Source organism: Chanos chanos, chromosome 12 (assembly GCF_902362185.1).
Source record: "Chanos chanos chromosome 12, fChaCha1.1, whole genome shotgun sequence".
Classification (NCBI taxonomy): Eukaryota; Metazoa; Chordata; class Actinopteri; order Gonorynchiformes; family Chanidae; genus Chanos; species Chanos chanos.
In genome coordinates, this window is record NC_044506.1 from 10,827,560 (window position 1) to 10,851,069 (window position 23,510).

Consider the following 23,510-nt stretch of genomic DNA (forward strand, 5'->3'; position numbering starts at 1 on the left):
GGTGATTCTGGATTGCCTGCGGTAGATAGAGAGAGAAGAACTGAGACGGAGAGCTCTTGTATTTGAAGGAGAGGCGAGAGACATAGGTGTTGTCTTATCATCTCTTATAGACAATCACCCCACACTGTCTCAGAGACTGCCTTCCAAAAACACACAGCTCAGACAGCCAACAATATTGTTTTTTTTTGTTTTGTTTTCTTTTCTTTAACGTGCCAGTTCTGTGGGCTGAAAAGAAGTCATCACTGATCATTTCATTGTTTAGTGGTCAACTGGACATGTGTATTTGACTCACCTACAACTTCTCTCTCTTTCTCTTTGCAGCTTGTGTAGTCAAGAGACTCTCCCAGTGACATTCCAGGCTTGTGTCATGACTAAGGATTGTGAAGTGTCTGGTTGGTCTGATTGGTCAGCCTGCTCGAAGGATTGCTATGACTTAAACGGACCCAAGGGAGAGCGAAAACGAACCCGTCAGGTGAAGCAGTTTCCCGTGGGTGGGGGCATGGAGTGTCCGGAACTGGAGGAAACAGAACCTTGCTCTCCTCAGGGAGAAGGGATTCCACCATGTGTGGCGTAAGTCTTACATTACCTCTTTGACTTTGATCTTGCAATCAGTACTAATTCTGTCCTTGGGCTGTTGGCTGGTTTTTGTTTCAACAGTATGATCCACCTTCAACACCTGTCATCACTCATAACACATGAGAATGATTGAAATGTGAAGCAGGGAGAGACAATGGAAAATCACCTGTATCCAGTGATGTTAGCTGGAAGAAATCTGCCAGACCAGAGATTCAGTTCAGCAGGGTGTATTGCAAGTTCACACATGGGATTAAACTAATGAGCAAGTGATCAAATTTTATCTCATCTACAGCTTGAACAAACAGATCCAGAAGGATGACATGGCATAAACATTAAGATTAGCTCTCATGTATCACTCATACAATCTCGCCAAAGCCCGAAGTATTGATAAGTAGGCTTGTCTCTAACATTCATCCATGGCTTGAGCACAACACCAGGGAGAAAAATGTATATTTCCAGAATATGACCTCTGTCTGACCTGTGCATAGCACCGAATAATGAGGTGGTATGGTTAAGACTAGGCCTCTGGGATGCACTGGATATTTCCCACCATGAAAATACAAATGACGAATTGATTTAGCTGTATATTTTTGATTAGGAAGCATCGGTCATGGCGCATCGCGTGTGCCCGGCATGTATGGGTGAAACCATATTTGTAATGGCCTGGTGTTAACAGTAAGGAGGACCGTAATAAGCTCCTCTTCACCGCTGGTGTCGGCTGGGGGGTTTTGTGCAGCTTGAGAAGGTGCGAGGACAGACGGAGAGGAGAGATGGTGGGGGGAGGGGGTGTGTGTGAGGACGTGGATGCCTGCTGGAGGCGACGGAGAAAGAGAGCCACGGGCAGACGTGCTGGCGTGTTGCCAATGTGGTGGGAAGGACGTGACGAATGGAGAGTGTCTGAGTGGACAGGTGATGTGCTGTCTAATCTGACCTGCCCCCCCCCCCCCCCCCCCCCCCCGCCCCCACACCCCCTACAGATGGCCCCAGTGATGCACCATCAGTCACCACCATGCCGTTCTGTGGGCCACAGCACTGCTGTGATAGGGACCAGGCTGGATAGTCTAACCTGGATGTGCCCCTGTGAAGAGATGCCTAATAGGGGACAGAAGGCTCTTCCTCGCTTGTGATGAGAATGAAAATGCACAACGTTCTTGTGTTTTTTGGGGGGTTTTTTGCAGATGGATGTATTGACCCACCACCTTTACAGAGGTCATGTCTAAATTGTCTCCAAAAGTGTACTCTGTCAATCTCCTATAGAAGCAAACATGTCTCAAAATTTAAGGCACCAACAATAGGAGAAGAAGAAGAATGATGATGATGATGGTGATGATTATGATGATGATGATGATGAAGACAAAAATGAAAATAAGGAGGAAGTGAAAGCAAATGTTAGCAATACTAAATGATATTTGAAAACACTGTGGAAGTTTGTAAAACTGTGCTAAGGGGAAGAAATAGAAGAGAAGAAGAAGAAGAAGAAGAAGAAGAAGAAGAAGAAGAAGAATGTTTTATTGCATGGCTTCACTACCAAAATGTGAGTTCAAAGAGAATATGACAGCTTAAGGCTGTGAGAGTGAGGTACACCCTGATAATTATCATTGGCAAAACAGAGCTGAACTATGAAAATGAACCCGCTGTTCTGCTGATGGAGCACTATGCTAATGATCCCCCATTTCCAGGTTATTATGGTACATGTCAATCATCTGTGGGCTACATGCAAAACCAGTCTTTTTCAATCTGCGGCACATTTTATATCATCTACTACTGTAAAAAAAAATATAAGGATAAGGGGAATGTGCCAGTTCCGTCATGTGAAATTTTGTTTGATTTTTTGTTTGAATTACTTTGAGGATTTTTCTCGCATTATGTGCAAATAATCCTTAAGATTAGGCATGTTACCTATGACGATGCTCTAAAGAAACATTCTTCTCGGCAAACAGTGTGTTTATGTGTGTGAGCAAAGAGAATACTACCTCTGCTTTCAGAAGTTTAATAGGAGGAGAGAAAAAAAAAAATCAATGATTGCTTGAAGAGAAGTGTAGACCCCGTGACATTCTCTCAATATAAGTTATTGAGGAGCTCCTCTGCTCAATGAATGTACAGGTTCCCAGTTCATGCTTCTGCTCTGCTCACTGGCCTCAGGGGCCTCAGTCATTACACACTCACACACACACACACACACACACACACACACACACACACACACACACATACACACATGCTCACACACTTGCACCTCATGAATATGGAGTTGTCACATTTGTGTGCTGAAATGAATTTCATTAGTGACTAGTTGACTGGTCATTAAGGTGGAACTAGGCGTCAGGGACTGGCAGGTAAATGAATCCCTAGATTCTCCAGTTGAGACATTCCTCTTAAATCAATGTTTTTTATGTCTTACCCTTGTACTGATCCTTTTTTTTTGTTTTAAACAGTACCTCACTTTTTTGGTTCGGACACATTTTAAAACAGTATTTAGGGGCTTGTCAATGATAGGCACGTGTTAGCCCTGGCATGCAAACACACAATGGCCCCGCCCTCGCTGGGCACAGCTTCACAATGGCCCCGCCTTCACTGGGCACAGCCTCAGACCCTTCATCCGCAGAACATGTGTGTAAACAGAGATAAGAGACTAACAGCACACGTGACATTCTTCAGTGGTACTATTTCAGTGTCTTTCACTCAAAGTTCATTATCGCACTATTCAGTCTATTCAATGCTCATGTTTCCTCAACCATCACCAAGTCATTTAATTGCTTTTTTTTGTCATTTCACTGCATCACATACAACAGATGTTTTTTGTTGGTTTTTTTTTCCATCGCGTATTCATTCAAATGAGTAGGTTTGTGTAGTAGAGAAAAAAAGTTTTTTATTTATTTATTTACTTATTTCTGTGCTTAATGATCAAAAAGATGTTAGCGACAGTGTAGGTGATGGTCTTTAGAGACTGTTTAATGATGAATGTATTCAGCTCTGTCAGGCAAAGAATATCAAACAGTTCCCGGTATGAAAACTCCCCCCTTAAAAGCAAGCAAAGTAATATTCCATTCAGATTTTCATCCATTAAAAGATGGAGCTTTCTCCTTTGTTTTCCTATTTGCATTATCTCTTATTCAGTCCTGTTTGACTAATATGCTCAATCAAAAGCTTGCACCACAGCCATCCAACTCAGTGAGGCTAAATAAAAGTATGCCCCAAAGCATGTTGTGACTCACCCATGAGGTTTTTTCCTGTCCATTATGAAATAAGCTTTAGTTTTCACTCAGCCTCATGAAGAGAAAGACTTGACAATGCAATTCATCCTGCTAGAGGTACTCTGCCAACATATCTCTTTCTCTTTTCAGTGTAGTAAGGCATTGTTAGTTTGATTTGTAGCTTGGTGCGTAGTGTTTAGAAAGACGTTCATGAACTCTCTCTCTCTCTCTATCTCTCTCTCTCTCTCTCTCTCTCTCTCTCTCTATCTCTCTCTCCCTCTCTCTCTCTCCCTCTCTCTCTGTCTCTCTCTCTCTCTCTCCAGATATAGCTGGAGAACTACAGAATGGAGCGAATGCAGGGTGGATGTGCTCCTGAGCCAGCAGGACCGTCGCCGGGGCAACCAGACAGGGCTGTGTGGGGGTGGCATCCAGAGCAGGGAGGTGTACTGTGTTCAAAACCCCAACGATCCACCCTCCAACCTCAGCTCACTGAAGAGCAAAGAAGGTAACCTTGCTGTGACTCACAGCCCACTTGCTATTCCACAAATATAATCTGCACATCACATGCCTGTCCATTCCAACCTATAGGAATAGTGTTATTAGTAATAAGTGTGGGGGCTTTTATGTCCTAGATCTGTTCATAATTATGTATGATAGACGCCTGGGTCGCTCACAGTGTTTAGACAGTTGATAGCTGTCCTTTTTTGCACTGTATTTGAGCTGACAGTAAAATTGGGCGTGCCTGTGTGATGGATCTGTGAGGGCACCAGAGACCTCCTGTCATTTCCAGCTACACTCTTGTTATGACTCTTAGAATCATTCAGGCTCCATCTCCATTAAAGACCGTGCGTGAGAGAGCAAGAGAAGGTAGAATGTTTCAGTCCTGGGACCATTAGATGTTCTCTGTATGCACTGTTCTTAGATTAGGCCTTTACTCAAACCGTGATGAGAAACTGATTCTAAATCTGTGCAACATGCCTATCGAAAGTACATTTGACTGTATTTGAAATAAATAAATAAAAATAGGTAAATAAATAAATTAATTAATTAATAAAAAATAAGATAAGCACTTGAGAATGTGATCCGGCCTGGTTTTGGGCATTTGCATTTGGGCATTTTAATATGGTAATGACAGCAATAGCAGCAGAGGTAGAAAGGGGGAAAAACTGCTTGAACAGGGTGTGTGAGACTGGAGCAGAGTTTAGGTCACAGCTCCACGGCTGGCGCTAAAGCTGGTACCGTGCCCACGCCCATCCACAAACTGACACAGAAACTCTCAGGCCATCTGCTCTGTGCCCTGAACTGGCCATCTCTCTCGAAACTTATTCCAATACCCACAGCTGCTCCCTAGCAACCATTCACACAGAAAGAAATTGAAAGAGAGCAAGAAAGAGAGACAGACAGAGAGAGAGAGAGAGAGACAGAGAGAGAGAGAGAAGAGATTACATAGACTGATGCGTATGTGTGCCTCTCTGAATGAGTTTTTAAAGCAGAACCGAGAGAAAAATGATATCTGGCACCTGTCCAGCATCGCTCTGGTTGCAAAGCCAAGTTAACCTGCTTAAATGCCATTGGTGCTTTGGCCATGAGGGAGTGATGTGACACTGACGGAGGCCTCGGCGCGCAGCGGGGTGACAGGCCTGGCTCGCTGATGAGAAGAACAGTGACAGATGGGAGTTGTCTGCGTGAAAAGAAGCAAAGAACCACAGCAGACACACCTGCACTCGCGCCTCACGCGCGTCTGTCTCGTGCTTATCAGCGCTTCCTCTTCAGGCTTGTAGCTTTTAATTTTATTGGCTTCTTTTTTTTTTATCTCCTCTCTTGCCTTTCTTTACGGGATCATCTTGTTCAGTATCGCAATCCTCTTTTAACGCTGCATTTTTAAAGTCCTCTTCCTTACTAATTCTTTTCACAGTTACACACACTTGTCACACACACGCAATTGTCCTTTTTCTCTCTCTCTCTCTCTTTTTGCCTGTCCTTCTCCTTCTCTCCTTTTTCTGTGTGCTTTAAAGATGAAAAATCAATCAGTTGCATTACCCGGTGGGAATTCTGTCGTAATACGAGAGTTTTTCAGGGAGAGCTCCTTATAATTGGACATGTAGAGGCAATTTGCTACCGGCCTGTCAAATCACAAGTCTTTATATTAATGCTAAACAATGAAATTGCCAGGCATGGTAGTCCTACTTAAGGAAAGCAGCGGTGAGATTTAAGCAGATTTAATCTAGTCATTTGCTTTCGGAGATGATGGGTAAATCCCATGTTCAGATTGTTTGTTCGGCTGCCACATTTTCGGCTTGATTCCTGCATTTCCACCCATGTTATTGCTGACAATGCGCGGTAAGCTTTGTAATATGGGCGATTGCTGTCCCCATATGTTTGCCCTTTCTGCCTTTAATTTACATAGGAGTATGAAAGCTTTGGTTTCAAGCCCAAATATCATTTCAGTCATTTGGGGATTACGGCTGGCCTCCCAGACCGGCGTTATGAATGCCAGAAAAACACCACTGAAACGAAACACACATTTTCATATCAAAAGCTGCTTGCTTTTTTTTACCCCCCTGCCAGTAAACATCCCCCAAATCAGCTTCCTGATTTCCTGTTTTGGATGCTGGAAAATTTGGGGTTGATTTCCTTTCTCAGTAGGGAGGGGGATTTCAGACATTCAAACAACAAGGGGTGGGGGGGTGCAGGGCAGCTGTCTCAATCTCTATCCATTAACACACCCCAGTCACTGGGAAACAGAGAAAGATCGAGCCAGGGTGTCGAATATAGCAAGGCAGTCTTTGATGTTCATTAGTTCCAGCCTGGCTTTATTCCCCTTCTGATTCTAATCGATGTGGCACCCTGTTGAGGACTGCGATGAGACATACGGCGGGATGGCTTTGTTCCCTCTGATGCCATGCGTCCCTCCTGCTCAGGCACGTGAAGTTATTGATGATGATGATTCACACCAGCGAAAGGGAGGGCGGGCGTCAGACGGATGGGGGGGTGGGGGGGGTGGGAACTGTTGGGATGCCTGGGCCCTAATTGGGCAGGGGAAGCCCTGGGTGGGCAACGTTAGGACCATCTGGACGCCAAGCGAGCGGCAAACCACCTGAACAAGGTCAGCCTGCAAGGAGATGGCCATTAATCAGACTGTGTTAAAGTCAGTGGACACCTCGAATTTAGAAGGAACAATGGAGTTGTCGTTGTCGACTACAAGACTCTGACACTGGGAGCCACGCCAAACGTTGGTCTTTTGATGAAAATTCTAAACATTTAAGCACACGACGGGCTCTGTTAGGATTCTGTATTTGTTCAAATCTTTTTTTTTTTTTTTCCCCAAACATATATTTTACCTGCAGCTTCCAACAGGAGGCCATTGTAAGGATGTATTTTTTTTTGTCTTCTGTGTTATCAACAGGTGAATTAAGCCTGTACAATTAGAAGCGGTGATTTGACAGCTGGTCGTCACAGCGGTGAAGGTTGTAAACATTCACCAGATCCATTTTAAAGAGCTTATACATGTGTTCTCCACTTGAACGAACCTGCTTATGGGCGCTTTTCCAGACGGCTTCTGGCAATTACTAAAAGTAGGACTAATCCATCTCACGATTTCATAAAAATCGATAATCACCCGCCGTCGCTTACCTTACTTACACCTTTCCCACTCACTCACCTACGGAGGGTACATGCAGCCCCTCACATACATTTTTATGAGGAACAGCTCCCCGAAACAACACCTTTTGGCCACGTAGAGTCATTTGCATGCGAATGAAAGGAGGATCCGTCACAAAGCGACGGTGGCAGATTCATCAGTGCAGTGACCTTGCAGAAAGTCACCACAGCTCCGCACTTGACGCGCTGCACGCTGAGACGCCCCGGCCGGGGAAGAAGGAAAACAAAGGCTTAGCCTTGCCGGCGTACGTCTAGCGTGGAAAAAGAAATAAATAAAATGTTTTTGCAAAAAAAAAAAAAAATGTTTTCTTTTTTTTGACAAGGTGCTACAAGAGGGCAGGAATTTCTATACGAATAAACGGAGAATGTTTTTAATTTGATGGACGGACGAGGTCAGCATTTTATGCGGTTCGTTTCACCCGGCACGAAGGTAGTTCTCAACTCTTTTTTTTTTTTCCGGTCACCCAGAAGCATCTCTTAAAGGAAACGTCAATAAAGAATGCAATTTTAACCATCACTGAATATGCGGGGGTTTTTTTTCAGTCATTTAAGTTCAGTATTATTGTCTTACCGCCACTTTAACTCTGTGACTTCGCATTCTCTCTAAATCTTTTTCTACCTCATTGTCTGTTTCTGTGTATGTATGTGTCTGTTTTGGTGTGTGTATTCATGTGTATGCGTATATGTGTGTGTGTATCTACAGCTTCCCGTCCCGTGGACAGTGACCTGTGTTTGGGAGTGCCCCCTAACACCACTCAGCTTTGCCACATACCCTGTCCAGTGGAGTGTGAGGTGTCCTCCTGGAGCGCCTGGGGCCCCTGCACCTTTGAGAACTGTCAGGACCAAGCATCCAAGAAAGGTATGATTATGGCATAAATCTGGGCAAAAATAAAGTGCTCCCTCACTCACAGACTCTCCCCTTTCACTGTACTCAAGAGCAAGTGTTGCTCATAGTAACAGCCTGGGCATTACAAAAAAAAAAAAATCAATCACAAATGTCTAAAACATCACTCTCCTCACTCCTGGCTTATCAGTGCCTGCTGGGGCTGAAAATGCATTTCCACAAAGGGATAACAGCAAGATAGAGAGACAGACCTGAGACTGAGCAAAATAAAAGATAAAGAGAGACAGGAATAGAAAGAAAGAAAGAAAGAAAGAAAGAAAGAAAGAAAGAAAGAAAGAAAGAAAGAAAGAAAGAAAGAAAGAAAGATTACAGCTAGGGGTAAAAGGAATGAGAGTGGACTTAGATAGTGAAACCACTGGATGATGCTCATAAATTGGAAAGGAGAATGAATGAATGAAAGAAAGAGAGAGAAGGAGCGAGAGATATTGCAGTTTGTCGTTCCCTCCTCTTTGTTAGGGAGTGACAGTTGCTGCTAGTCCAGGCTGGCTGCCTCCATCGTTAATTATAGCTGGGACAGCGACCTGCGCCATGACTAATGCATATTGACTCTCCCTTAATGAAGCGACTCAAATGGATGGGATGGGTAGAAATTCTCCACCATGTATCTTAATGATGGATTCTCTCTCTCTTCTCTCTCTTCCTCTCTCTCTTCCTCTCTCCCTCTCTCTCTCTTTCTCTCTCTCTCTCTCTCTCTCTCTCTCTCTCTCTCCCATTACATGCTGTACATCATAGCACAGATCACTCTCTCCAACATTTGTGTGTTTATGTATATAGGCTCATTATCCAGGGAAATGTGGGCTAAAGGACTCCTGTGAGGTGTTTCATCTTTTTTCCTTCCACCGCTGAGGAACGAGAGGATCACCACGCTGTGATCTCACTGCCATTTACACCTCGTTTCCCTGTCAGTGGTTTGGATCAGCTCCTCAAGGAGCTCAATTTATGCCCTATGCTTCTTCCCCCTTACAGACAAAAAAAACAAAAATAAAACCGAAATGACATGTAGTGAGAGTAAGCATGTGTTCTTTTCTTTTATAGTGCTGATAGTCATTTCTCCCATTTTGCTTATGTAATGTAGAGAAGAAAAGATGAGGTTATAAAAGCTTTACTTTTGACCAGAAATTTAAAAAAAAAACAAATGATTTTTGACTGTGATTTTTTTTAATTTCATTTATTTATTTATTTATTTACTCACTTACTTACTTACTTACTTACTTACTTAATTGTTCTGTGAAGTGACACACGCACACGCATTCAATGTGTAAGGTTGTGACTCTGTGCTTGGTGCATCATTTAGGCCACAGGATGTAGAAAAGAGCAATGCTTTGTGCTCTGAGGTTGGTGGATAAAGCGAAGGGAAATGGGGCGGGGCCTTAACACAGACACTTCATCATCAGACTCGTCATGGCTGATTGACAGCATGTGACAGAACTCCTCTTCATCCTCCCCCCACCATACCCCCCATCTCTCCAGATCACAATAAGCTCCCTGACCTTCCTGATTAAATAAAAGTCAGTGGAGGGTTGTGTGTGTGTGTGTGTGTGTGTGTGGTAGGCGGGGGGGTAAGAAAGGACAGAAATAATTAGAGAAAAGGACAGCAAAGCCATCCTCATTTTGGTACTGTAGCCCCCCTCTGGCTCTTCTTACCTTATCGGCCCTAGACAGTACTGTGGATTAGGAGGGGGGGATGGGGGGCTGGGGGGCTGGATAAGTCACCTTGGGGCCTGTCCTAGGTCCAATCCCTCCTTTTTTTCTGGTGAGAACTGTTTCCATGCCTTTTGAGCAAGAACCCTCACCCCTTTGCCCCTGCACCCTTTTAGTCAAAAGCCTCTTGTCTATTAATGAATTGCTGAATGCATTAGTCTCTTTGGAGAAAAGCTGGTGTAATGAGGGAGGAATAATAATATTCATGATGATGAGCAGTTCCTGTAATTTCCCTCATCTTCCTGCTTAATGGGCTGTCATGTTAAATGTAATATTGCAGTTATCACACTAAACACACTGTGACGTAGCCGAGGAGATGATATGCATTCTACTTGCCAATCTGAAATCATCCCAAACTGAGTTAAGGTCAGGCTTAGACACACAGGTAAATCCCTAAAGGAGAGTGGGTGAGCCCAAGGTGTTAATTTAACACAGCTTTTCTCCCTCATTGTGTGCATCATAGGTTTTAAACTGAGGAAGAGGAGGATTGTGAATGACCCCACTGGAGGGACAGGAAATTGCCCCCACCTGACAGAAGCTATACCGTGTGAAGACCCGAGCTGCTACGATTGGCTGCTGCTGAAGCTGGAGGAGTGTGTCCCAGACAACGACAGACAGTGCGGCCCTGGAACCCAGATCCCGCAAGTGCAGTGTGTTAACAGTGACGGTGAGAGAGATTCTATCAGTCTGTGTTTCTATCAGTCGTGGTATCCTGAGGTCATTTCTCCACCTCACGGTCCCAAAACAATAGACCTAAACAATCAAGGGTTCATCAGTTATAATTTGAATGAAGCATTGCCGAAAAGCGGAGCTAAGATAAACGATATCCGGCGTGTGGGATCCTGTAGGAATGGACTGAGAGGGAAAAGATCACGACTTCATTAAATCTGCACAATATTCTAACGCTCTGCACCTGCTTAATGTAAGCTTTCCCGTAGTATCCCTCGACTTGGACTTGAAGCGTTTGTTGGCACATTCGTGCTAATTATAAACCTACGCCCCCCCATAGATTTTCACGGGTTGTTGAGGGGTCATGTTCAAACGTGTTGTGCGTGAAAATGCAATAGCAACCCCAGATTGTTCTGGGTTTCTGCAGCTGAGTCTACTCTTCAACTCTGTCCATGGGGCCTCGAACTTGGAGTGCTGCCCAGGACAGTAATTGGTATTTTTGTTGCTTTGGCTGTTGGTATTCTTTCTCTATTGTTAGAGTGACTTTAGGGAGGGTTCAGAGCAATGAAGAGTGACATCGGTGGCTTTTGGCCGTTTAGACCCAGGGTCTCTTGATCCATTGCTGTACGAGACCACATTAGCCCAAAGGCTGAGCGCTGTGAACTAGTGTTTGGCCATTATGTTGCAGGTTATAGTGAGAGAGTGACAGTTGGTACCATCTGTGAATGAGATCAGAGAAACACAAGATTCAGCTGGAGACAAAAGGTGTCTGAAATAAGATGACAATGTAAACAGCACTCACAGAGCAAAACAAGTGCTCACCACATAATTATCTACACTTAGTACCCCAAGTTACTCACACAGATAAGTTCATTATGTGATGTACGACTATAACCAAAACACAGGATCATATAGGCAGACAAAATGACATAATGGAATAAGCATGGATTCACAGTTTAGAGGGTACTGTTCTGACTGTTTTTGTTGATGTGTTTTTCAGCTTATATGTTCACTATAGTATTGTCATGGCCACTGATGTGGTGAAAAAAAAAAAGGATCAAATGTAATGAGTTTTGAGTTTTTCTTGTTTCTCTACAGACTCAGATGTGATATGGGCTCATCAGCAGGATGCGCAGCTTGTCAGACGTGTTGCGCTAATGCATTTTTAATGCGATTTTGGGAATGAATGTTTTCATAGACTTGATGAAGGACCAGAGGGAGGTATAGGAGAAATTCACTTTAGTTTAATTGCAACTTTAATTTTCCAATCTAATTAATTTCATATAATGGAAAATATAAGCATAACTGATTGAATATTTTAAGAGTGAATGAAATTCATTCAAAGAAGGTGAGTGGGGAATTGGCATGATACAAAAAATGTGTAACAGATATATTCAGTTCAATTCATCTGAGATAATTAAGGTTCGGCCATAGAGATCCCAAGCTTAGCACCTAAACCATTTGAACAGACATGTAAGGATTCTCTCTCTCTCTCTCTCTCTCTCTCGCTCTCTCTGTTTTGTATTGTTAAATGTCCTATAGAAAAGAAATGTGATTCTGTATGCATTAATGAATCAATTATGGAAAATGCACTGTAATTGCATTTCACATCCTTGGATTTCACTCCTTTTTCCAGTGAATTTGGGTGTGTGAATATAGCAATTACAGGGACATTCCACAGCCCCAACATCCTGAATGTTAATGAGGCCCCCAGGGAGGGAGGGAGGGACAGAGTGACGAGTGAGAGAGAGAGAGAGAGAGAGAGAGAGAGAGAGAGAGAGAGAGAGATTAGCATGAGCCTCAAAATTCGTTGAGATTCTCATTCTCCTAATCAAAGAGTCTTTTCACACCAGCTGACGGTGTCATATTCCTTGCACCTCAGATGTCACCATGGGAATAATTATCCCTACCCCTCAGCCCACAACAAGTTGTCTTTGGATGTTTTTTTCACACTTTGGGTTGGTTTGTTGAGATTCAGATCAGATTCATTTAGAAAAAAAAAAAGCATCCCCGGTTCTTGTCCTGCTTTCCACCACTGCGTTCCATTTGAACTTTTAGCTGAGCCACCATCACGTGATGATTTCAAACTAATGGAGTAACGAATGAGAGCAGACTGAAGACCACAGACCTCAAACTGTCTCAGGTGCATTTTTGTAGTGTGTTACCAGGTATGACATAAGCTTTCATGCTCAGCTTTGGAGCTGGAGAAAAAAAAAAACAGCTTGGATCCGAGCTATCCTGCAGGTGTGAGAGAGATTTTACGGGCGTAACCGGCCACACGTCCAAATGTTATCCGTGTAAGCCTTGCTCCCGTTTCCTCAGAAATGGATCGCTGAAATATTTTTAGTACCCCAATTATGCTGTGTTGGCCATGAATTGTATGTACTTGTGGTCATCCAGCATGGTCTCCAAGAGGTAGGAACACATTACGCACTGGAGCCTTGGCACTTCATCGCGCAGTAAACACAGCATGGTTTGGCTAGGCAGGTACCTGACTGCTTGAGCATAATTGTGTGTCTTTATCATCTTGAATGGCAGGATGAGGGCCAATGGCAATTGTAACTAAGCCTGGTAAGATATGCAAGTGAAAGAAAAAAATCTGGAGAACAATAGCTTTTTTTTCCTTCTTCTTCTTCTTCTTCTCCTTTGTCCTTCCTTCCCTTCTCTTCTTTCTCCACCCTCGCAGACATGCTGTAGTATACTGACCCATTTAAACCAAGGTATCCGTCTCTGGCGAGGAATGGCATAATTTGTTCAAGGTCACCTTTATTTTATTTTTTGATTTTTTTTTTTTTTTTTTTGGCCTCACACCTTGTCAGTGAGATGACGAACATGTTGTTCTGCTCCTCCTGCTAAACCACACTTATGAAATTAGCTCACTGTGTCCCTCAAAAGTCAGTTTGAATTGAACTAACCTTTCTTTCATAGCCCATTAGCTTCCAGGGTACAGAGTGCAGTCTCCTCAGGATGTAACAGAACTGAGAGCATTTCAGATGCTGTCTGGTATTTTTCCATCAAGAGACAAGCAAAACTTGAGCGAAAACAGATTTGAGGGGTATAATGTACAAACATAAAACAATTTTCAGACCTGTCACCAAATCTCAAAACAGCACGGGTTTGCGGAGTGGATGTTTGTGAGACGGGATCTGTGTTCATGTTTTTCCCACAACAAAGGCTTTGTAAACATAAGGTTTTGGGTGATGTTTCCTTCTCTCTTTGTGAGTAGTTGTCAGTTTGCAATTCAAATGACATTCAATTTTCAACCTTTTCTCATTCTATAACAGCATCAGGATTTTGGAAGCCACAAATGACTATGGAAAGGATTCTAGCGAGCAGTGCTTGTTTAATGTCTTGAGGCCAGTCTTTCAGTGATACTATTAACAGAGCGCTTGTTTTCACTCAGATCCACTCTTGAAAAAAAAAAAAGCATCAATGTCAAACAAGGAAAGTAATGAATTTTTTCCATACAAGGCTTCCATTTGAACGTGTATCCGTATCAGCTGTGTTAAGAACCCTAACCCCCCACCCCTCCTCCGAAATGTCTGGTCCCCAAGTGCCCCACCCCACCCCATCCCACCCCACCCCACCCCCCCAGTAACCCATATTGATCCCTGTTGTCCATCTCTGATGAGAATGGATCTGTTTGTCCCCAGAGGGTCAGGGTGTGTCATCTGACTCAGTGGGTTTCTCTATCACTTTGGGCTTTTTCAGTGATCCGGGCTCATTCAACCAGGGTGAGGTCTCAGTAATCAATGCAGGCATGGAGCAGAGCCTGCAGTGGGCCTACTCCCAAAAAGAAGGTCCTTGAGAAGACCTTAGTGGTGTAAATCCTTTAAGCTTCGGGTTGGGTTTTTTTCCCCCCCTTTTCTTTTGGTGTCTTTGTTTTATTTTGATGTGAAACAGAGAAAAACAGAGTCTACTGTAGTGTTTCTAGCATTCTGCATGTATGGTTTGACCTTGACGGCTCCTTGGAATTCCTCCCCGATAGATTGTTGTTATGGGATATGATCTCTGTTCAGTGAAAAGGTACGGGATATATGAAGCGGTTCGCATTCACACTGGCCTTTTCACAGAGAGTAAATCATCTTACCCTGAGCTTTTTATCACCAGAAGGATGTAGAACAAAAGTGTGATAAGCTCTTAAAAGAATCAAGTCACCCAAGCCCGTTTGATACCATATGCTCCAGAGAGCGAGAGCACTTTCATTCTTGATTTCAAACATCTCGGGATCTTACTCTCCCCTGTGTATGGAGCTGTCACATTCAATTTAGTTTAATTCTGTGTTGAGGAACAAGGTAATATAGAATTCACAAGCACTGGAAGCAAGTGAACTTATGACGACCCTGGACTGTATCCTCCCATGACTACCATATTTAATATATGCAAGGAATATGCAAGATGTGTCCTTTTTTTTTGCTCTCCATTAAAAAGATTCATGAAATCCTACCCATGCAGAATTCAGTAAAAGTAAGGTGCACACACACACACACACACACATATACAAATAAATAAATGCAGAGACCATATCAGGTCTGGAGTAGAGATGACAGCTGTGGATGACTGATGTCATAGGAGTTTTGTTTGTTTGTTCAGTGTGGGAAGCTCCATTCATTTTGTACTTAATCCTGCCTCCTCAAAGATAATATTTAAGCACCTACCTAGCATTAATGTCAGCACAATTTCACACCACTGAATGCTTAAAATACTACTTGTGTGAAGTGGGAAAAAATGTATTTCACACGAGTTAGCATAGCAGAGGAAAGAACTTTAATTATTAATGTGTATCAGTATTATGTGTTTTCAATGTGGGTTTTGTGTGATTTAGAGCTCTGTTAGTGTGGTTGGAGTGGAATCGTTGTTTTGACACACCACGAGAAACGTTCTATTTTAAATTTTTCTCTTTGGTTTTTTGCCAGTTGTTGCTTTAAATGTGCCTAGATTGAATTAATGCACATGCTGAATATGTGTTCCTTCCTCTGTGTTCACTCTTCTCAGGTGAATATGTAGACAGGCAGTTCTGTCGGGACGCCATCCTACCCATGCCTGTTCTGTGTGAGGTCCCCTGTCCAAAGGACTGTGTACTAAGCCCCTGGACCCCCTGGTCCCTGTGCTCTCATACCTGCTCAGGGAAGAACACTGAGGGCAAGCAGACCAGAGCACGCTCCATCCTAGCTTATAATGCTGGGGAAGGTAAGGGCAAAGAATACATTATACCTCTTCTCTTCTTTTCTCTTCTTTTCTCTTCTCTTCTCTCTTCTCCTCTCCTCTCCTCTCCTCTCCTCTCCTCTTCTCTTCTCTTCTCTTCTCTTCTCTTCTCTTCTCTTCTCCTCCTCTTCTCTTCTCTTCTCTTCTCTTCTCTTCTCTTCTCTTCTCTTCTCTTCTCTCCTCTCCTCTCCTCTCTCCTCTCCTCTCCTCTCCTCTCCTCTCCTCTCCTCTTCTCTTCTCTTCTCTTTTTTTTTCCTCTCATCTCTTCTCAACATCTGCTGTTCCTCCACAGCGACTGCACAGGTAGTGGCCTGGGTAACTGTGATGCATGGTAAGGACTGTGGATATAGTTTAGTGACCACGTTTGTTCATGTAGTGTCACTGCTCTGGTTAACTCTAGTTAATGTGCTTAACATATTCACTAGATGCAGTTCCTACATGCAATAGTTATATTTGCTGCTAGTCCTGCTAAAATACAAACGGTATTTTCCCTCAATAAAGCTTTGGTCCTCTGGTTGTCGTGTTAGTGATAGTGGTAGCGCTAGCAGAAAATAGCTTTTTCAGATCTTGTTAAAGTTCTTTGATGGGATGTGAAATGAAAATCTGATGAGCTTTCTCTTTTTTAAAGGTCTGTCTCGAGTGCCCAAGGTTCCTGCTCTTTTTGGTATAAGCTCTATCTTCACTTAGGCTCGTAGCTGTTTGCCTTGACATAGATTTATAGCTGTTCATTTGTTTATTTAGATATGACTACACTGTGAAGAGCCAAATACACTATAGCCTCCTTCCTTTTGCTGTTTCAGCGATAGGCATACACTCTGCTAGCGGACTTAAAAGAAAAGTACTGGCCAGCACACATAATGAGCATCTCAGACAGTTAAGTGATTCGAATCTCAGGTGGTCCAGGCTCGGGATGTGAGTGTCTGATCCGTGATGGAGCGATGCTAAAGTGAGTGCCTCTGGGTGAAAAAAGTCTCCCTCTTAGCTGTCACTCACGGGCTGAGGTTCCATTTTCGCAAATATACCACCCGAGAAAGCGGAGATACCACTACCAGCGATAGCAAATTTACCTGGTTTCATTTTATATTACCGCTATCATTTTAATGGTCTTGGCACTGCTTTAACAAGACCGTTTCCACCAGACCATGACACATCACAAGCCAGACTGAAATGTTCCACACATCCACGGAGTGGAGCGGCTTTATACATTATGGATTTACTATGGATGCCTGAGTGAGGAGTGGTGAAATTGCGCGGCGTGGTTCTGCACGTACTTGATTAGGTTTCAAACGATTTTGCCAGACACCGTCCAGAATGGATGACAAGCGTCTGACAAGCCAAGTATGGGCTGCATGTAATGTGAAGTTTTGCTTCCGCCACCATCTTGCCGTGCTTGTTGAAGGGGAGATCATTGTTCATAAGGAAAAGGTGTTGCTCAGCCATTGATAAGAGGAGAAATACATAGAGGGAGAGAGAGAGAGACACACACATACACACACAAAGTGAGAAGAATGAGCTGGAAAAGCCAGCTGCTCTCCTCCCTTAATGAGTCCACACACATGGCCCAAACTAAGTAATTACACAGCGCTATATGAGGACACACTTTTGTAATGACATTAAGGATTAGCCCTCATCACAGAAGCAGGTCAGTAAATAACTGGGGGAGTGTTAATCTTCGTTTTTGTTTTTTTTGGGGTTTTTTTTTTTTTTTTTCAACAGTGTGTACAGCCTTGGTGTGTTTTTTTTTTTCCCCAGCTACGCTTGCTGAGTTTCCTGCTCCAAAAATAACATAAAATGTACTCAGCCTTTAGTAGCTTTTGCTCTGCCTTGAATTTGAGCTTCTACTTAGAGCATTTCACTGCGTTTGAGTCCAGCACCATGGAGAGCTCTCTACGGGGTTTTTTTTCTTGTCGTTTTTTAACGGTCTCAGTGTGTCTCATGAATGACGTGATGATGGTCAATAACTTCTTTATAAACGACCTACAGAGGGACATTGCCCTGCTATGCTACAAAGGATAAGTCAATTATTTCTTCTTTCCAGTAGCTTTTGTAGCGAGAGCCCCCCGTTAATGTACAAATTTTAATTTCCACCCCCCCTCCCCTGTACAACCATCGATTGCTGGGCTGCAGTCGATGTTGGCCATGGACATAATGGCTGACCTCTCCATAGGGGTTTGAGTTACTCTGAAAGACTGTGGCTGCTAATGGCAACCAATAGCTGTTTGGAATCATTGATGTCCCACCTGAGCCTGCAGTCCACGGGTTAACTTATCTCTCAATATTTGGATTTTTGGGTGGTTTTCTTCTGGGTGGACTTGTAAGATGAGGCTCAAGTAAGCTGAAGCACATAACATGTGCAAGAAACTACCCATCAATAGATCTATTAACCCACAAACAGATAGAAAGGAAGTTCAGCAAATGAACAAAATTGCAAAAAATCTGGCCTTTTCAGTCACACTCAGATGTCAGAATAATGGCACCTCACTAGATAGATAGATGAGTGTTTTGTTGATCCCAAAGAGAAAGAAACTGTGTTGTTGCAACAAGCTAGACAATTTTAAAAGTGCTATGTGACAATGTTAGAGGAGACCAAAAAAATGAAATATATCTATCAATAAATACAGCTATAGTGCTTTCTCTCGTCGAAGAGACGTTGGATAAGGAACGCAAAACGAAGATCTTCTCACATCTTAGTGCTTCTTCCAAAGAATAATGCCTGAGAATAAACACTTACTGTTGCTGTGAGGTAAATTTGTGATATAATTGACATGGCTTGTTGCTATTTTGAACTGTTCTCACGTCAGACCATTAGTGCTTCTCTCAGAGAAACTCACAGGTTGAATTGTGATCTTAGGGTGTTTCACCAGAAGTGTCATATAGCACCTTGTACACTATATATATATATTCCATTTCAGTCATCAAGCGTGTTCAAATACTGCTTGAAAAAGACGCAAGTGTGCTATTTTTGTACGCTGTTCAATGAAGACCATTAGAACTTTTAGTGAAAAACCTTAATTATCATAGTTTTTGTAGTTGTTTTAAATTTCTTTTTTTACTTTCCTGACTCAACTGGAAATGAATCTCATCCTAATTCTTGTATGCACCTCTACCTCAAATTTATTATGTGCTGCACCTTTGAACGTTTATAATACACAACCTAGTAAAAGGTACTCTGAAACTTATTTATTCCCCAATTTTTCCTCTAAATGTGATTATTATTACATTATACAATCAGTCCACACAGACTCTGTGACTACAGACTAATCTCTCCTCTCTCTTGTCCACAGGTGGACTCCAGTGTCCCAACAGCAGTGCTTTGCAGGAGGTTCGCAGCTGCAATGACCATCCGTGCACCGTCTACCACTGGCAGACAGGTCCCTGGGGCCAGTGCATCGAGGACACCTCCATCCCCACGGCCAACGGTTCACTGAGCCGCGCAGGGGCAGGCGTTGCAGGCTCCGAGGCGTCCTGCTCCGTCGGCATGCAGACGCGGAAAGTTATCTGTGTCAGAGTCAACGTTGGCCAGGTGCCACCCAAGAAGTAAGAAGCCATTTTCTCCCAGTCTTTAAAGCTTTGTCAAGTGCATGATTGCAACCTCGTAACAAAGTCAAGATTAAAGATTTTTAAGTTTTGTTGAATACTCAGTTCTGATTGGTCAGTGAAACATAATTATTTCTGTTGGATTATTTCAGTGATTGGTGAATGACAACTGATGAAAGAATATGGATGTCACACCTTGTTATATTACTCTACACAATATTCAGCCAAGTCGTTCATATCATATTGTGTCAAACATTCTTGCCTATGCTGTATTTATTGTTGTTGTTGTTATTATCACAATGAACTACTCATAAACACAACTCAGTTGCTAGGCAAGAAATGGTTATTAGGGTAAGGCAGTTTGGAACAAGCAAGGTGTTTTGGCTAAATCAAGAGGCTTAAAGGATAACTGGAAACATGCAAAAAAAAACATCTTAATAAACAAAAAATTATTAGAGCCAAGAAATAAGTGGACTAATGTGCAGAATGAGTCAACAGTTAGAAAACGAGCACCTTCAGAGTGACCCAGAGACATCCACCTCTAATACTGTTTATTTTCTAACTGTTCACTCATCCAGTGTGTATTATAACTTACATATAGCCAATTATAGCCTCAGCCAAAGTTAGCAACTCAACCTCAGTGCAGTTTTTTTTAATGCTGAGAAATACTGACTTGCCCGCCATTTTCCATGACCACAAATTCATTCTTACACTATTAGGCATTCAGTATGGTTTTCAGTGTTTCTACTTAAGTGTCGAAACTTTTGGAGGTCACAGGTCCCATTTCTCTGAGTATAGGTCTTTGTATAGATGCTGAACAGTTTGCAAATGAGAGGAGAAAACACCGAATGTTTGAGAGGGCATTGCTCTGTTAATTAACAACACCACACCTGTCTCATATTAAGCTCGGCTTGTCCTGTCCTCGTTTCCTGAGGGATAGAGCTTCTCTCAAAAGCCTGATTAAAAGTTTTTTTATAGCTCTATTTTTTCCCCTTCCTTTTGCTGATAATGAAGTGCTTTTTTTCTTTGTGTGGAGGACTCTATCTTAGCTGCCTGCGCGATGACTTTCTTTATTGGCAGACAGTGGCTATGCGATGACGGCTTTTTGCAGGCAGGTTGCTTTGAGCATCTGGGTTTCATTTTCCCCTGGAGGCATCTACTGTGAAGATGAAATATCTATTTATTCAATTTAATAGCAGTATTATTCTGTCAGTGGCTGTGGAAGTGTGGGCAGATGAGCGGACCCCATGCTGCTTATGGTAATAAGCCCAGCCTTCTTTCCCGTTGGGTTATTCCCAGCTCGGATGGGCAGTCCCCCAACACCCCGTACATCCGCTACATGCTGAGTTCACAGGCACTAAGACTCTATGGCTCTTAGACTCATGAGGCAAAGTCAAGACTTCACCTTGTCATGGATATTTACATATGCCTGACTTCAGAGGCCTAAGAGGCATCCGGGATGTGCAGGGCACATCCTGCCACACCCACATGGACCTCAGTTAGGCATATACATGGACCAAAGAGACTCTTCATTAAAATAAACAGCGCACCAGAAACAGACAGAAACATCCTGTGGTTTATTTGGGTTGTGATTATCAGACTCCGAGCCTGATTAATTAATCAGTGCGGGAGCGAAATTATATTTGTGCATAACATCACTGGAATTTTAAATCAAAATCCTGAACTCTTGTTCTCATTTATTCCTTTCTTTCTCTCTCTGACACACACACACACACACACACACACACACAGACACACAGGCCAGCCCTCAGCATGCTGCCCTGATTGTCCTTGTCATGCTTCTCATTAGGGATTCAGAGCTCAGAGAACATCTCCATTCTGTGCCTGCAGGTGTCCAGAGAGTCTGCGTCCGGAGACAGTGCGGCCGTGTCTGCTGCCCTGTAAGAGAGACTGCATCGTCACCCCTTACAGTGACTGGACTCCATGCCCCACTGTTTGCCCTACAGGTACCCTCTATTCCTTACTCTCCCGAGTGTGTGTGTGTGTGTGTGTGTGTGTGTGTGTGTGTGTGTGTGTGTGTGTGTAAAAAAAGAGATTGGGTGTGTATGTACGTACGTGTGCATACATTTCTAAATAGAGAGATAACAGGAACGTAATGTGAGACTTTATATTCAGAATGTTAATGCCGATAATTGCCAGATAGATAATTGTTCTTTCACCAAACAGTCATCCATGTATTACATCTTTAGAGTCTTTAATGTGTAAGGTCTTCATTTTCATTACATTTACATTACATTTATTTAGCTGATGCTGTTATCCGACGTGACTTACAAGTGGGGAAACAATTCAAGCTCCAGTCTAGTGAGGGACCTATGAGGAAGTTCTGCGTATTACATCTGTTTAAAAGTGCAAGCAATAAGTGCGAGTTGTCTTTCAAGACAGAGGCAGGAGAGTAGGTAGAGAAGAGTGCAGCAGGTGTGAGTAAGGCACGTTAGGGTGTTAGAGGTGTTAGGTGTTAGGAGAGGAGGTGTTCTCAGAAAAGGTGAGTCTTCAAGAGGTTCTAGAGTATAAAGAGGGACGCCTCTGCTCTGATGGCAGTTGGTAGCTTGTTCCACCATCGGGGAACCATAAACGAGAACAGTCTGGACTGAGATTGCCTTGTGTGTAGGGGTGGCAATGCCCGACGATGTTCCTTGGAGGACCGCAGCGGCCAAGAGGAAGCACAGCCTGTTTTAACGAGTTTAGGTATATGGGTGCAGATCCAGAAGTCACTCTGTAAGCGAGCGTTAGTGAATTTGATTCGGGCGGCCATGGGCAGCCAGTGGAAGTCGATGAGTAGCAGTGTGACATGTGCCCTTTTTGGCTGACTGAACACCAGACGCGCCGGCACATTCTGGATCATCTGCAGGGGTTTTTACTGTAAGTGCTGGGAGGTCTTCCGTACGTAATGCTTACCGTTAAAATCCTGAACCTCATGACTTAGGATTAGTCTCACTTGCATATTTATTTTTAGAGTTATTGTTAAAGTTTTCTATAGCTGAGTGACTACCCCCAGAAGTATGATTGTGCAGCAATACTTGCAAAAAAAAAGAACAAAAAACCCCCCCAAAAAACCAGCTAGTCCATAGTTTACACTCCATAATTGCTTGTTTGTCTTTCATGGACAATTACAAACTTATGAAAGCAATGCAATTATCATGTAACAGGATAGAAGAAATGATTAACGACGTTTCGCAACCACTATACAATGAGAAAAATGGATTTTTTCCCCCCTTAGTAACATCCTGTCAACACTACCAAAAGATAGTGTTGCCAAGCAACCCTCTCCATATAAAGAACCAGTACAAATGCTTTAATAAGCAGAAGATAAGTCCAATTTGGTTGCAATTTACAGAACAAAACAAGCTGGTGCAGCGGTACAAATGCTTGTTAACACAGATGTTTTCGTATGATTGTCACTTTCACAGTGTTTTATGTGAAATGTTTACATGATGCATTGAAAGAAACATCTGTTTGACAAAAAAAAAAAAAAAGAAAAGAAAAAAAATCTTTAAAGCCCAACAGTGAGCGTTGTCATCACTTTGGTCTATGAGTTTGTTTATTTCTCTCTGTGGCAATCGACTCGGCTTATGTGAAAACGTTTGAATCTGAACGAGCTAATTATTCATGGGGAAGTAAAAGACTTTGTTGTCATCTTTAATTTTCCTAAATATTTGTTAGTCAACAGTACAGTCAATAATGCAGTCTTACCCACAGCGCTATAAATAGAGTACACCAATGCAAACATAATGGGCCCTTCCATCTGTTAGTTACTGTGTCGAGCACGAAGCTCAAACGAGGAAATCAATCCTATTTATCATATTAAGCAGTCTCCGAGTCCTCTGAGTTGGGATAAGGCAGCTCTGTTTGCCAGTCTGAGATCCAGACAGTAATGACGAGTGTTTCTAAGTGCCAGGTCAGGGATTATGGGTTGAAACCATAAAGACTTTTACGAGAAGAGCGGGCGACACCCTTGCGAGACGACGGCTCAGTCGTGGAAAGGTTAATGGACACTCGCAAATACGTTGTGGTAGCACGTTCGTCAAAGGCCACGGTCATTGTGC

The 23,510-nt window shown here is 43.0% G+C and overlaps 1 protein-coding gene across 1 annotated transcript in view; it reads left to right on the forward strand.

Moving 5' to 3' along the window:
- Window positions 1–23,510, forward strand: part of thsd7aa (thrombospondin, type I, domain containing 7Aa) — an 83,543-nt gene that overhangs the window by 36,995 nt on the left and 23,038 nt on the right. The window contains exons 3-9 of the mRNA XM_030789120.1: window positions 322–570; window positions 4,094–4,275; window positions 8,134–8,289; window positions 10,499–10,702; window positions 15,700–15,894; window positions 19,194–19,446; window positions 21,298–21,413. Coding sequence (XP_030644980.1) covers window positions 322–570; window positions 4,094–4,275; window positions 8,134–8,289; window positions 10,499–10,702; window positions 15,700–15,894; window positions 19,194–19,446; window positions 21,298–21,413 — 1,355 coding nt within the window. The remainder of the gene's footprint in view (window positions 1–321; window positions 571–4,093; window positions 4,276–8,133; window positions 8,290–10,498; window positions 10,703–15,699; window positions 15,895–19,193; window positions 19,447–21,297; window positions 21,414–23,510) is intronic.